Source organism: Arachis duranensis, chromosome 3 (assembly GCF_000817695.3).
Source record: "Arachis duranensis cultivar V14167 chromosome 3, aradu.V14167.gnm2.J7QH, whole genome shotgun sequence".
In the NCBI taxonomy this organism is placed as follows: domain Eukaryota; kingdom Viridiplantae; phylum Streptophyta; class Magnoliopsida; order Fabales; family Fabaceae; genus Arachis; species Arachis duranensis.
The window spans coordinates 67,443,693-67,459,799 of NC_029774.3; the positions used below are offsets into that span (position 1 = coordinate 67,443,693).

A 16,107-nucleotide genomic window follows, 5' to 3' on the forward strand; every position below is an offset into this window, starting at 1 on the left:
AGTATTATCTAATGAACAACACATCTGTAAATTTATTATTTTTATAAATTTTAGACTAAAAAAATAAATTTTTTTCTAATAGTAGAAAAAGAAAAAATTCCAACATAATCCAAAACATAAAAAATTGAAAAAATTAAAATTTTTTAAATTAATTTATTCTTAATTTGTGAACAAGTGCCGCAAAAAAAGTCAACAGTACGGCTGTAGCATAATCCGGTGAATAACAAAATAAAAAAATATTTTTAAAAAAATTAAAAATTTTAAAATACTAAATTTTTAATTTTTGAATTTTTAAATTATATGATTTAATTCTCTAATTTAAGTTAGAAAAATAAATTAAAGTCTAGCAATATCTATTAAACAACACATCTGTAAATTTATTATTTTCATAATTTTTAGACTAAAAAATTAATTTTTTTATAGCAAAAAAATAAAAAATACCAACAATATCCAAAAAATAAAAAATAAAAAATTTTAAATTTTTTAAATTAATTTCTTCTTAATTCGTGGATAAGTGCCGCAAAAAAAAGTTAACTGTACATATATAGAATTATCCAGTGAATAAAAAAATATATTTTAAAAAAATTAAAAAATTTTTAAAAACTAAATTTTTTATTTTTGAATTTTTAAATTATATGATTTAATCCTTTTATTTAAATTAGAAAAATAAAATAAAGTCCAGCAATATCTAGTAAACAACATATTTGTAAATTTATTAATTTATTTTAATTTTTAAACTAAAGAAATAATTTTTTTCGAATAGTATAAAAATAAAAAAATTCCAACAATATACAAAAAATAAAAAAATGGAAAATTTTAAATTTTTAAACTGATTTATTTTTAATTTGTGAACAAGTGCAGTACAAAAAAACTCAACTATCCGGGTGTAGCATTATCCGGTGAATAAAAAAATAAAAAAATATTTTTATAAAAACTTAAAAATTTTAAAAACTAAATTTTTAAACTTATTATTTTTTAATTTTTAAACTAAAAAATTTCCAACAATATCCAAAAAATAAAAAAATTTAAAATTTAAAATTTTTTAAATTGATTTATTCTTAATTTGTGACAAGTGCAGCAAAAAGAAGGTCAATTGTCCGGGTGTAGCATTATCCGGTGAATAAAAAATAAAAAAATATTTCTAAAAAACTTAAAAATTTTAAAAGATAATTTTTTATTTTTGAATTTTTAAATTATACGATTAAATGTCTTTTATTTAAATTAAAAAAATAAAATAAAATCCAGTAATATCTAGTAAACAACAGATCTGTAAATTTATAATTTTTTAATTTTAAACTAAAAAAATAATTTTTTTTCAAATATTAGAAAAATAAAAAATTTCAAAAATATTTGAAAAATAAAAATTGAAAAATTTTAGTTTTTAAATTTCTTCAATTAATTTATTCTTAATTTGTGAGTAAGTGTAACAAAAAAAAAGTCAACGGTCTAGGTGTAGCATTATTCGGAGAATAAAAATATATATATTTCTAAAAAACTAAATTTTTTTTATGAACATTTAAATTATATGATTTTTTATTTAAATTAGAAAAATAAAATAAAGTCCAGCAATATTTAGTAAACAGCAATCTGCAAAATTATTTTTTTTAGATTTAAATCTAAAAAAATAAATTCTAATAGTAGAAAAATAAAAAAACTCCAACAAAATCCAAAAAATAAAAAATAAAAAATTTAAATTTTTTAAATTAATTTATTCTCAATTTGTAAACAAGTACCGCAAAAAAAGTCAACAGTACAGCTGTCGCATAATCCGGTGAATAACAAAATAAAAAAATATTTTTAAAATAATTAAAAATTTTAAAATACTAAATTTTTAATTTTTGAATTTTTAAATTTTATGATTTAATTCTCTGATTTAAGTTAGAAAAATAAAATAACGTTTAGCAATATCTAATAAACAACACATTTGTAAATTTATTATTTTTTTAATTTTTAGGCTAAAAAAATAAATATTTTTGTAGCAAAAAAATAAAAAATACCAACAATATAAAAAAAATAAAAAAATTGAAAAATTTTAAATTTTTAAATTAATTTCTTCTTAATTGTGGACAAGTGCCGCAAAAAAAAGTTAATTGTACGTGTATAGAATTATTCGGTGAATAAAAAAATAAAAAAATTTTAAAAACTAAATTTTTTATTTTTGAATTTTTAAATTATATGATTTAATTCTTTTATTCAAATTAGAAAAATAAAATAAAGTCCAGTAATATCTAGTAAACAACATATTTGTAAATTTATTAATTTTTTTAATTTTTAAACTAAAAAAATAAATTTTTCTCTAATAGTAGAAAAATAAAATTCAAATTAGAAAAATAAAATAAAGTCCAGTAATATCTAGTAAACAACATATTTGTAAATTTATTAATTTTTTTAATTTTAAAACAAAAAAATAAATTTTTTTCAAATAGTAGAAAAATAAAAAATCCCAACAATATCCAAAAATAAAAAAATTAATTCCAACAATATACAAAAAATAAAAAAGTGGAAAATTTAAAATTTTTAAATTGATTTATTCTTAATTTGTGAACTTGTGTAGCACAAAAAAAGTCCACTGTCCGGGTGTAGCATTATCCGGTGAATAAAAAAAATAAAAAAATATTTTTATAAAAACTTAAAAATTTAAAAAAAAACTAAATTTTTTATATTTGAATTTTTAAATTATGTGATTAAATGTTTTTTATTTAACTTAGAAAAAATAAAATAAAATCCAGCAATATCCAGCAAACAACAGATCTGTAAATTTATTATTTTTTTTTAATTTTTAAACTAAAAAAATAAATTTTTTCGAATAATAGATACTAAAAAATTCCAACAATATCCAAAAAATAAAAAATAGAAAATTTTAAATTTTAAATTTTTTAAATTGATTTATTCTTAATTTGTGAACAAGTGCAGCAAAAAAAGGTAAATTGTCCGCATGTAGCATTATCTGGTGAATAAAACAATAAAAAAATATTTCTAAAAAACTTAAAAATTTTAAAAAACTAAATTTTTATTTTTGAATTTTTAAATTATATGATTAAATGTCTTTTATTTAAATTAAAAAAAAATAAAATCCAGCAATATCTAGTAAACAACAAATTTGTAAATTTATTATTTTTTTAATTTTAAACTAAAAAAATAAACTTTTTTCTAATATTAGAAAAATAAAAAATTTCAAAAATATTCGATAAATAAAAAAATTGAAAAATTATAATTTTAAATTTTTTCAATTAATTTATTCTTAATTTGTGAATAAGTGCAACAAAAAAAAGTCAACTATCTAGGTATAGCATTATCTAGAGAATAAAAAAATAAATTTTTAAAAAACTTTTTTATTTAATTTAGAAAAATAAAATAAAGTCCAGCAATATTTAGTAAACAATAATTTGTAAAATTATTTTTTTTAGATTTAAATCTAAAAAAATAAATTTTTTTCTAATAGTAGAAAAATAAAAAATTCTAACAAAATCCAAAAACTAAAAAATTGAAAAGATTTAAATTTTATAAATTAATTTATTCTTAATTTGTGAACAAGTGCCGCAAAAAAAGTCAATAGTACGGCTGTAGCATAATCCGGTGGATAACAAAATAAAAAAATATTTTTAAAAAATTAAAAATTTTAAAATACTAAATTTTTAATTTTTGAATTTTTAAATTATATGATTTAATTCTCTTAATTAAGTTAGAAAAATAAAATAAAGTCAAGCAATATCTAATAATAACACATCTGTAAATTTATTATTTTTTTAATTTTTAGGCTAAAAAATAATTTTTTTATACCAAAAAATAAAAAATACCAACAATATCCAAAAAATAAAAAAATTGAAAAATTTTATGGAAAAAAAACCCAGTAGAAAAAAATTTTGTGAGATGCGCTAATGCGTGCGCACGCGTCAGCCATGTGTACGCGTCGATACTCGCTTCCAATCTCCTTAGTTTCTTGTGTTCCTTCTATTTTGACATGCTTCCTCTTCATCCTTTAAGCCATTCATGCCCTGTAAACCTGAAAATACATCACGGCATCGAATGGTAATAAAGAGGAATTAAAAATTAACAATTTAAAGGTTTAGGAAGCAAGTTTTCAATCATGGTACAAAATTAGGAAGGAATTGTAAAATCATGCAGTTTATATGAATAAGTGTAGGAATAATTGATAAAATCTACTCAATTTAGTACAAGATAAACAATAAAATAGTGGTTTATCAAAGAGTCAGAGAATGTACTCTTTTTCCCTTAGTCAGGTATTTTTCCATCGAGTTTTTCTTGACAAGGTTTTTAATGAGGTAGTCCCCAAAGATATTGTACTCTTTTTCCTTCACTAAAGCTTTTTTCCATTGAGTTTTTCTTTAGTAAAATTTTAACGAGGTATAATCCTAAATGGTCATTTAATGAAGAGTGTTGTGATAAGAATGAATAAGGTAGATGTCCATTAATAATATGGGTGGTTCAATTTTTCTATGGTAGAATACTCATGTTACCAAAAGAATTTACATTTAATAAAGATTAAAAATAAAAAACTTATACATATATAAAGAGAGGTATGATACGAGGCAATTAACAAATATATATATATATATATAATATTAGTAAATATATGAATCACTTTTATTATAATATTACAGTAATATAATGATATTGGTAAATATTAATACGAATCTTTTATTTACATTTTTTTATTTTATATCTATTTGCTCTTCCTTATATATTTATTTTACAACCTTCCTTACATTATTACGTACTGCAAATTTACCTTTTAAAAAAAAAAAAAATAAGACCACTATTTTTTAAGAACTAATATAATTTATTAAATTAAAATGATAAAATTATGAATATTTTTAATCACATTTTGATTTTACTAAATTGTAATAATTTGAGAAAAGCAAAGCAATTGAAAATCGAAATGCTCCTTCGGCTTCGAATTGGGGTTTAAGCTTTCTTTGTAAACTTCTGGCGTTGGCTTTCTACGTTTCTATGGCTTCAACATTTGTCTCTCTTTCTTCTTCCATAGCCTGCTCTCCAATTCCCCATGCCAAATCCAACCCTATTTTTCAGGTAACTCGTTGCTCAACCTCATTGAAGGAAGTTGAATTCCCTTCTTTATCAGAAACATCGTTTTCTGATGGTAAGAGGAATAAACCAATCAGAGGCAAGAAGAACAAGAATAAGAACAACGATAAGGCCTTGGTCCACACACTCGCTGAAACCTTTACATATTGCATTCATAAGAAGCAGTGGCTTAAAGCACTTGAGGTCATTCTCGTCATTACACTCCTGTGTTGTGTATCCTTTGAAAACTTACCCCTTTTATTGTTATGGATAATTGACTGTTATGGAATGTTATTTTGTTGCGTTTATTTCATTAGCTGGTCTCTATTATTGCGAAATTCTTGTGTAATCTTTAGCAGTAGCACTGTAATCACTAGAATTAGATGCCGTTGAGTTAAATCTAACCTACAAATCTACAATATTAACAGAATTAAGATCACATTTCTAGTTAGAAGTTATGATTGGAGTGCGTAATTTTATTTCTTTGTAAAATTTAATTTTCGTTTCTTGTTTGTGTATTTTTTTTTTCTTAAAAAAAATATAAGTCGTATGCAATGTTAGTTTAAAAACGTTTTTTGTGTAAAAGGTCCAAATGAGTATCAATGTGAAATGGATGTGTTCAAATAATAACTTACGGACTCATATTATGTAATGTAAGAATGATTGATAGATAGAATAAGATTCGTATGAGTATTACTTACTAATTAATTTCGGTCTGCAGTTCTTTGATATTCTTAGAGAACAACCTTATTATGAACCCAAAGAAGTGACGTATGTGAAACTCATTGTGTTGCTCGGAAAATCTGGCCAACCCCATTGTGCACATCAGCTTTTCGATACTATAAAAGAGGATGGATGTGAAACTACTGGACTTTATACTGCCTTAATTGCAGCGTATTGTCGGAACTACCTGATTGATGAGGCATTTCTTGTTCTTGACAAGATGAAGAACCTCCCTCACTGCCATCCTGATGTTTCCACTTACAGTACCCTAATAAAAGCATGTGTAAATGCTCTGAAATTCGAATTAGTTGGGTTTCTGTCTGAAGATATGGCCGAAAGATCGATCATGCTGAACACTGTCACTCAGAATATTGTCCTTAACAGTTATGCTAATGCTGCGATGTTTGATCAGATAGAAAAACTGTTGTCATTTATGATGGAGAGCGCTGCATGCAAGCCTGATGTATTTACAATGAACACGGTTATTGGTGCCTTTGGTAAACGGGGTGAGATTGTTATGATGGAGAAATGGTATGAAAGGTTATGTAACTTTGGAGTACAACCGGAAACATATACTTTTAATATTTTGATTGGAGCTTATGGAAAGAAAAGAATGTATGATAAGATGTCATCTGTTATGCAGCAAATGCGCAAGTTACAATGTCAGTGGACAGTTGCAACTTATAACAATGTGATCGAAGCATTTGCGGATGTCGGTGATGTTAAAAGCATGGAACATACATTTGATCAGATGCATGAAGAGGGTATCAAACCTGATACTAAGACTTTCTGCTGCCTTATCACGGGTTATGCCAACGCGGGTATTTTCTATAAAGCAGTTAGCAGTGTTCGTTTGGCTGGGAGGTTTCGGATACCGGAGAATACTTCTTTTTATAATGCTGTCATATTTGCATGCTCAAAGGCTGAGGATTTGATGGAAATGGAAAGGGTTTTCAACCGTATGAAAGAAAAACAATGCCAACCAGATGACACAACTTACTCTGTAATGGCTGAGGCATATAGTAAACAAGGAATGAATGACAAGATCTACTATTTGGAGCAGGAAAAGATGAGGACGTTAATTGATGACAAAATTAAGTAAGCCTGATGATGAAGTGGTTGATTGATATGTGGTCTAGAAATGAGTGTGTTAATCCATCTTTCTGGTGCAACTGTATTTTTTTCCCGTTTTGTGGAAGAAACAAATGATCAACTTGGTAGGCAAGCTTCCTTTCACATGATGAACGATCGCAACTTCTGCTCAAACCCAGTTCCAAATCCTACCACCATTTTTATCTCCAACTACCATCATCACTGTGCCATCATCATCACCATACCACCATTTTCATCTTCAACTACCATTATCAATGCCGCCATCATCATCATTAACACCACCACTGTCATCATTATAACATAATTGAATACATAACACTTCAACATTATATCTTTGTACACGAACTTCGCGTTGCTCACGAGGGAAATGAACATTATTCCACAATGCACATCCAAAGTCCAAACCTCTTTGATTCATTCACACCAGGTAAAGAAAATCCAAACACACACCAAACACATATGTGTGTTTGTGCTAACGTTTGTTAATATGATTTATGTTCTGTAATTCTATACCAAAATCGATTTTGACAAAATAAATATTATTTGAGTAATATTAGTTAAAATTACTTTTAGATAGATAATTATTAAAAAGGATATGACATTAAATTATAATGTTATTTTTTTATGCATGTTTGAATTTTTTTGATATTTTTTCTGATATATTTTATATATAATATTTTTTTAGTACTATTCGTATTTTTTTAGTATACTATAATTTTTTACTATTATTATTATATTTATGATTAATTTTTTTATTTAATTTACTTTACCTAATAAAATCAATAAATAATAGAAAAGAGAATTTATATAAAAAAATTATAAATAAAATAATAACATATATAAAAGATAAAGCTGGTAAAAAGAAAATAAATGTTTAAATTAATGATTGAACACTGTTGGTGAAACATAGAAGCATGGTTGTTTCCTGAAAACGTAGTTTTAACTACAAAATCACTTCTACTTTCATAGAGAGAAAAAATAATCAAACTAAAACTTAAAATTCAAAAAAACTTGAACGTAGTTTTTTCTTTTCAAACACCAACACAAACGCACTCTTGTTAGTTAATATTTTCTCCTTTCTCTTGCTTCCAAATCTAGACATTTTAACATAGATCAAAATTGTTTAACCCACTTTGACTTGTGCTCTTAATTCTTGTTTCTAGGTTTGATAAGGTACACCGTAAGATTTGAGGGTCTAAACTAATCACCAACCTAAGAACCATTGAATCTGGACAATGCTTCATTGCTATGGAAATTAAACCCTAGTGATCTCAATGCATTAAAATGAATGGAATGTTGAAAATGAAAATGGGGCAAATTTGTGGGTGAATTAATGAGACTTGAGTTTGAGTTGATAATGTTATACGAAGTTACGAACTCAAACATGTTATGTTCGATTTGAGACTTCCCAATTGGAGAAATGTTGCTTCCATCAAAGATGTTATGTTCGGCTTAGGACTTCTCAACTAATATTAACGTTTTTTTTTTACTGATTTAAACTAAAAAAACTTAATAATATGTTTGTATTATCTCAACATTATTTATATAAATATCCTGTTTTTCATATAAGTTAATCGCAATGGGATCTCAATATTTACTAAATAACAAGTAAATCGTATTAGTGGTAGTTGATTTAACACATTTGAAATAACGAATAAACTGCAGTAGGATTTAAAGTGTAGCAATAGAATCTACACATTTCAGTGGATAAATTAAAGTTGAAGGTTTTATTAATAAAAATATCAAGAGTTTATGATTTCAATAAATTTTAAATTTTTCATAAATAGTAACCTAAATGTTTTTTTTTTTAATTGTGTAGTTAAATCCATATAAGAATGATAATAGTAAGCAGAATAGGAACAGAAGCATTTTTTATTATACTTATGATGCATGGTATGTTATATAGGAAAAATTCTTGTATGATGTTCCACAGTGAATTACCTTACTCATCTCCAAGAAAAACATGCACAATGTTTCATTAATCCAAGCGCCTCTTTGCTTGTTTTAAAAGTAAAATTATATCTTTCACTTTCTTCATGCAAATTAAAAAGAATATGAAATGAAAATGTGGACATATAAACTTGAAAAATGTTCTAAAACATTAGGAGGTGGCATTGTAGCGTGTAAGTGAGTCCGAGAGTAAAGTCAGCATAAGTTATCACGTATATTTAATTATTTAATAATCAATGAGCTGGTAGAGAGTAAAGAAGTATCAAGGAACTAGAAATCAGGTACCGCTCATATCTATTTACTTTACAAGGAGAACCCCTCAACTAATTTACATGATAATGAATGAAAAAATTAGTTAATCATCTTGATACACAAGCAATTAAATACAGATTAAAATGGAAAAAACAAAAGCCAAAAATCAAAATCAGTTTACTCAAAACAAGAAAATGCTATCCCAATTCCAACGTTAGCTCACTGTGTTGTTGTTACTTGAGATTTTAACAATGACTGAAAGGGGAACGCTTAGGACATGACCTTGATCACCAAAGAGGCCAATCCTCCCAAAGCTTGCAACTGAACTGTTGGCGGTTGCGTTCATGAGCACAGACAAGACTTGCTTCTCGCCACCGGCAATGGTGAAGTGTGTTGGAGATACACTCACTGATACCCCGTAAGGTGCGCTCCAACCGACACTGTAGGTCTCATTTCCAGCAACGTTTTGGACTGTCCTCTGCACCACTCTTGATTGGTTCAGCCTCGAAATGGTGATTGAGGGCAAGTTCAGATCAGCACCGTATACAGTAGAGTTATAGGACCAGCAGTTCTGACCAGTGTAGTTTAATACCACAGGAGCTGAACCATTGATGCCACACAAGAATGCCATGTAATCATCATAACCTACGAAGAAAGGAACATTTATATTGAACTCCAACATCTAAAGGTTGCTCAGGCTTACTATTAGTTAATTTACCAGTCTCTAAGTCAACACCAACTTGCTGCTGAGGCAATTTATCTTTAACCATATGACACTAATAATAATAAGGTAATTTAGTCCCTGAAATGCACAACGCTCATAAAAACAGTCTCCGACTTTCAGAAATGACCTTAGTCCTTGAATTTACAAATCATGAATCTTCGTTCGTCCCTAATATGATCAATAAAGACTTCAATATGATCAATAGTAAGGTGACGTGGTTAAAGACTTCAATATGATCAACAAGTTTTCTAAATTAGTTTATTGGACTCATTTTGGTTAATTGGGGCACTAAAATGAGTTCAATTAACCAACATGGGGCACCTATTTTATCATACTGAAGTCTTAACCATGTTACCTTACCACTGGGAATGCCATGCTGACAAAGTAATTCTCCATGCTGCTAACGGCAGCTGAATTAGGACCAAATGGAGATATACAATTGTAAATTCAGAGACCAATTTGGTCATTTCCAAAAGTCAAGGACTATTTTGATGAGAGTTGAGAATTTCAAAGACAAAATTGGGCATTCCCTCAATCATGAAAAATAAAAGTGACACTTGAATGATTATTACGTATAGGTATAGTGCAAAATTTCTGACTCCAACTTTATCATGTTATCACTTATGATAGCTATCTAACCAACAAAACAATCATAGCTTATTTTCATACCATTTCAATACATTGAGACATGAGAACAACTATTGAAATATTATGACTAAAAGATTCCCGTAGTCACTTACTGGAATCAAAAATCAAACCAGGATTTAATGCTCCAGTTGCATTCAGAAAACCACTTCCCATGTCAAAAGGAGTTGCTGGAGATAGGTTTAGATCTGCCGAGGCATACGATCGCTGAGCCATTATTGGTCCACCATTCTTATCATGCTGAGAAGCAGTTGTGGACAGTGCAGATGCAACGGCTGTAGGGCTGAAATTTGGAAATTTTTGTCTAACTAGGGCAGCAAGACCAGCAACATGAGGTGCAGCCATGCTTGTGCCTGACATAATTGCGAAATTCTCACCTATTTGTAATGCAAAAGAGACAAATTATTACTTAAAAAGATATTATGCTTATGATAGGTACCGAAAAACTTTAAACTAGACTACTTCTTTTATTCATGTGTAAAAGGTTTTTTATGTATTGACCTTGAAATTCAACAGAGTCGGTGCCAAGAGAACTCCAAGCAGCCCATATAAGATTTCCAGGAGCTAACAAGTTTGGCTTCAAGATGTCAGCTTCATGGGGAAGAGTGTCTTCTGGATCCGGTCCTCTAGCAGAGTAGTACATGACCTTCGGAGCAGCATTACTGTAGTTCGCTTTTAGTCCGCCACAGATACTCGCAACTGCGCCAAATTTAGTAACTTTCTTTGAGACTGCATCAACTTCTAGTGAAGAGTTGTAGTATTGCATCAAAATCTGCCCATTTCAAAATAAAACTAAAATGGTCAAATCAATCTTCACAAGCCCAAGAAATCAAATTGCAATACAAAGGGGGAACACAAAGAATGCACACCTTAGAATCATTTGTGGATGCAATTATTATGCCAGGCATTTTCATTGGAACTGCGTTAATCTGATAACCAATCACAAAAGGATCCATATAGAAAACAACTCCAGCTGCACTAAGATTCTTGGCCATTCCCAAGGTCTGCTTGATGGTGGAAAGCCCCAGCACAAATCGGATTGAATAGCTGCACATTAAGAGGTTATCCCGGACCAAATCCTTACTGAACTTGCTCGCATCTTGGCACTCATTGACATACATATCATCAGGGTCAGCAGTATCATTGTTCAAAGCATGGTGTGCATGAACCAGTGTATAAAGTTTGCCTACACTTGTGCCAGCTGAACGAAATAATAAAAGGAAAGTGAAAAAACGTGTTATAACTCATGAAGGGTCGACGCAACACAACATTAGTGAGCAAAAAATCCTTGAAAACAACAAAAAACTGATCATCAAAATTGTATTAAGTGTAATGCAAATCTTGAATTGTATTTCTTGTATTTTTGGTACATGTTCTCGGGTGAAGGACAAAATCTTATGGTATTTAATCCAATGAACAATAGAAGAAAAAAGAATATAATAGTAGAGCTACTAAACTTCTGCAGATAATTGTGCTTTGTATAGAGATTGATTAGTTTCCGGCGACATTTTACTCTCCTAAGGTACCCATCTACCCATAATTTATAAATTAACGATTAAATGCAAAATTCACTTCCTGAATCTTATCAGTTTTTAATTCTCCAAGAAGCAAAAGACGCGGCCGAATAAGTAAAAGTGCATTACATTACTCTCCTGGCATGTTTCTAAAAATAGTTCATGTGTAGAGAAAGAGTAACTTACGCGCAAGTCCAACACCAGGTATGGTCACATTATTTCCAAGAAACATGGAGTTGCTATAAATCCGGTCATGAGAGGCAGCACCAACAGTAAAGATCCATGGACTGAAGGAGGAAACACTCGTCGGTGAAGGTCCTGTATTTCCTGCAGCTTGCACTACAAAAATACCAGCCTTTACAGCTGACAGCAATGCCATATCTATTGGATTGAAGAAAGTTGCAACGCCCGGAGGACGTCTATTCGGAGTAATTGATAAGCTAATTATGTCAACCCCATCCTGAGCTGCCTGCAAAACAATCAACCATGCTAAAGCCTTGCCAGAAGTGAAACACTGGAAGAGATTTACATCAATAGATTCCGAAAGCAACACGAAATGGAATCATTGCTACATATCAATATCACTATCATCTCAAAGAAACTGCCATGAAATAAAATGAAAAGAAAATGACATTGGATTAACAAACATTTGCTCGGAAATATATTCAAGATTTATATATTTTATCAGGTAATCATGTTAAATCCATGTCAAACACAACGGAGAAAAGTAAAATTGTCTTATATTCTATGCAAAACAATATATTGACGTACCTGGTCTATAGCTGCCACAACATCTGCAGCGAATCCTCCAAAGCTCTTGTACAATGCCTTGTAAACAGCAACGCTGTGGGAGATTGATGAAAGGCAACACATTTTCATAGGCATTTCATAATAAAATAAGAAGCTAATGAAGCTAACAATAAAATAACTAGAAATCCAAACTGGAATAGATGTACTGCTTCCATAGTTTTTCTATCACCTCTCAAAAAAATAACGTTGAAAAAGACTTGACCAGTTTAGCATCAAAATAATGAAAAAAGGTACACAAGGATAAACACTATGGAGGTAACACATTCTGCAAGCCACAATCAATAAACTGGAAGAACTGGGAGGAATCCACATCCTTAGACAGATATCAATTCAGTTTGGAAACTCATCCCTATAATTCAGCATTTTTAACTCGGTTTTTAGGTGGTAAATAGGCACTTTTACAAGATAAATGACTTCTTTTCCATTCTGAAAATCACATGGACAATCCTATTAAAAGGCTCAAATTCTTCAAGATCACGGAGGATCCTTATGCTAGTTATTCAGCATACTAATGACTCTAAGCAAGCTTTAAATTCGAATACCCCTAGCTTAATACAAAGAATCACAATTCTTGACAAGTAATAAATATATGGCCCTATATTTTAAACACATATACGTCAATAGTCACAAATTTAATCCAGTCAAGTACACAGTTTCAGGCACGTTTAGCATCTCAATGCCAGCAAAAGAAGACAGCTTTCTCTTAGTTAAATTTCTATTTCTATTTAATTAGAACCAAATGCTACTTACCATTAGTTCCTCATATGAAATTGTTAAGCTTTTTTGGTCCACTGTATCTTAATATTCTCTATACGGTTTCCATTATCCAAGCATTAACTGGATCCCCCTTTTGTATATCTTCTCTCTTATTATGGAAGCTATAAGTTTCTTTCCTAATCAACAATCATGACTTTCTTCAATTCTACACAGTTCCAATGTCCATACATCATTGTAAAGACTGATATCCGACACAGTGGCACTGCACTGTGTTACTCTCTTTTCTCTCTCTAGAAAAAGCTGTAAAATCTATCAAGATATTATATGAGAACCGCTATCCCCCCATGTCGAGTTCTATATTTAACCTATCGCAGACTTGACACAATATATGCCAACAAAAACTCATTTCGCATTATACAAAAGTTTACTAGCTCGTCTGGTGGTCAGTGGTCTTTCATGCCATTTGAGGCAATGGGAAAACAAGGTTCATAAAAGAAAGCATATACTTTCTTCGGTTAAACATCATCGGATGTTTGACCATTTGTAACTTCAAGCAGGCTATAGCGAACTACTACAGCTCAAAATAATTATCACAGTGCCGGTTTAAAGATGTGATGAAGCAGAATGATAACACAACTCCGTGATTCCAACTCGTATAACAGTAGATGCAATACTACCAGTGTAAAAGTAACTATAATAACACCAACCGAAGAAAGGCAAAGAAACATAGATATGTGTGCAGATTATTTACTGTGAACGAGGAGCCATCCCGCTAGCATTCCCAAAGTGATGCCCGGCAACAATCACTGGAATCCCATGGTTCCCTGCTGCAACAGCTGCTGTATGCCTGTGTATTAGACATGCATCAGAATCAAAATCTAAAGAAAAGAGAATTTCTGTGGCCCATGGGCGGGGCCATCTATTTGAAGTGATGGTTTAAATGAGTACAAAATTCAGATAATTAGAATTGAGATAAGATTCATCAAAAAGTCAAGTAAAAGACAGAAATTTTCAAAGATATAACCAAGGTAAACAAAACTCTATAAAGCATCCAATTAATAAGTGGATGGATGAGTAGCTAATCATGGTAAACAACAATGAAACATAACACTCATTTGTAAAATCCAAAAAACTCACGTGCCATGGCCATCTCCATCGAATGGAGAAGCATAGTCCTGTGTTGAATTAAATATTCCTCTGGTTATAGCAGACGCAGCGAAATGCCGGGCTCCAACAAGCTTCCTATTGCAAGAACCGGACGGAAAATCTCGTGTGACCTCACAGACGCCATTAAAATGAGCAGGAACAGGATAAGGATGTTCAGATTTGTTATCAGCGAAACTCGGGTGTGTTGGATCTATGCCGGTATCAACAAAACCAATAACCACTCCTTCTCCGGCTGCTTCAAACCCACCTTCTTGAGACCATGCTCCTTGCGGCAGACCCAAAAATTGTGGGGTATGAGTAGTTGCAGTTCTTACAGAAAAGTCCAAAACCACATTCGACACTTCACTACTCCGAGCCAATTTCTCTGCCTTCACAATTTATGCAATTACAGAAGTTAAGGAACCGAATCAAACCCTAGATAGAAACAAACAATAAACAAGTATTCAAGTAATCATGAAGTAAAACATATGTAACTGAAGACAGACTCAAATTTCTTTACAATCATGATGCTGAAAAGTGAAAACCAATATCATACCTGTTGTTGAGTAACCAGCACAGCAAATCCATTTATCAGATAGTGGTAGCTATAGAGCTTTAGATATTTCTCTCCTTTTAACACTTTCTTCAACAAAGAATCATGAACTTGAGCAACGTAAGAGCCATATCTCTTATTTGTCTTTGTAGCATTGCCATATCTAGGAAATACAAAAAAGGAAAACAAGAAAAATTGAAAGACAGCATGTATCAAATTAATGCAACATATAAGAAGGATGATGCAAAGTAACGACAATTGAGAATACAATCAATTAAATATAATGATACATTGGAATCTATTTTCCATTATTTGTAGATCATAGCAAAAAATTACAAAGCTTCCACAAGAAGGGTCAATGATTTGAGACAGACCAAAAAAAAAAAAAGAAAAAAACTTTTTTCACCTTTGGAGAAAATGAAAGGTACCTTGGTTTGTGAAACTGAATTCTTCCAGAAGAAGAAGCATCACCACCACCACCACCACCATTTTTTACTTGGAAGCCATTACTACCCATTTCTCTCAACTCACCATAGTAATGAGAAGCAGGAGAATTTCTTAGAGAAACAATGTAAACAGCACTACTAGAATCATCAGAATCATCTTCTTCACACAAACAATAAGGCACAACCAACACAAACCAAAACAACAGCATTAAATGCTTCAAATCAAAGCTCCCCATCTCAGTTCTAGCTCAACAAAGACCACAAACTGGAAACCCCAGATTCAGCTCCTTAGTTATGAAGAAATCCTCTTCATTCTGAAGTAGTTCAAGAATTTAGCCCACAATGAATGAAGGAATCAAAAATCAAGAACCCCAAACAAAGCAGTGTGTGTTTTGTGCTTTATTTTTGAGGTTATATGTTTGATAAAATAATAAGAAAGTGAATAACACACACTACGTTTTCTTGTTC

At 30.0% G+C, this 16,107-nt stretch overlaps 2 protein-coding genes across 2 annotated transcripts; one reads left to right on the forward strand and one right to left on the reverse strand.

Moving 5' to 3' along the window:
• Positions 1–4,895: 4,895 nt before the first annotated feature.
• LOC107479398 (pentatricopeptide repeat-containing protein At3g06430, chloroplastic-like) lies at positions 4,896–7,007 on the forward strand. Its single transcript, XM_016099537.3, has 2 exons — positions 4,896–5,250; positions 5,768–7,007. The coding sequence occupies exons 1-2, from the start codon at positions 4,972–4,974 to the stop codon at positions 6,869–6,871; spliced, it is 1,383 nt and encodes a 460-aa protein (XP_015955023.1). The 5' UTR covers positions 4,896–4,971; the 3' UTR covers positions 6,872–7,007.
• A 2,038-nt stretch (positions 7,008–9,045) lies between these two features.
• Positions 9,046–16,101, reverse strand: LOC107479394 (subtilisin-like protease SBT2.3). The gene is made up of 10 exons (XM_016099533.3): positions 15,622–16,101; positions 15,197–15,356; positions 14,632–15,029; positions 14,246–14,341; positions 12,739–12,811; positions 12,154–12,436; positions 11,323–11,654; positions 10,955–11,225; positions 10,549–10,830; positions 9,046–9,729 (listed from the first exon to the last, which is right to left on the reverse strand). The coding sequence occupies exons 1-10, from the start codon at positions 15,873–15,875 to the stop codon at positions 9,299–9,301; spliced, it is 2,580 nt and encodes an 859-aa protein (XP_015955019.1). The 5' UTR covers positions 15,876–16,101; the 3' UTR covers positions 9,046–9,298.
• Between the last annotated feature and the right edge of the window lie 6 nt (positions 16,102–16,107).

What these genes read in the sequence shown, in the direction of transcription:
- LOC107479398 (XM_016099537.3), top strand. Translation starts at nt 4,972, where the DNA reads ATGGCTTCAACATTTGTCTCTCTTTCTTCTTCCATAGCCTGCTCTCCA. An exon ending in AGTGGCTTAAAGCACTTGAG is followed by an intron (nt 5,251 to 5,767) that starts GTCATTCTCGTC and finishes TTCGGTCTGCAG; the next exon opens with TTCTTTGATATTCTTAGAGA.
- LOC107479394 (XM_016099533.3), bottom strand. Translation starts at nt 15,875, where the DNA reads ATGGGGAGCTTTGATTTGAAGCATTTAATGCTGTTGTTTTGGTTTGTG. An exon ending in TTGTGGCAGCTATAGACCAG is followed by an intron (nt 12,437 to 12,738) that starts GTACGTCAATAT and finishes ATTGTTTTGCAG; the next exon opens with GCAGCTCAGGATGGGGTTGA. An exon ending in TGGTTTGATTTTTGATTCCA is followed by an intron (nt 9,730 to 10,548) that starts GTAAGTGACTAC and finishes CTTTCTTCGTAG; the next exon opens with GTTATGATGATTACATGGCA.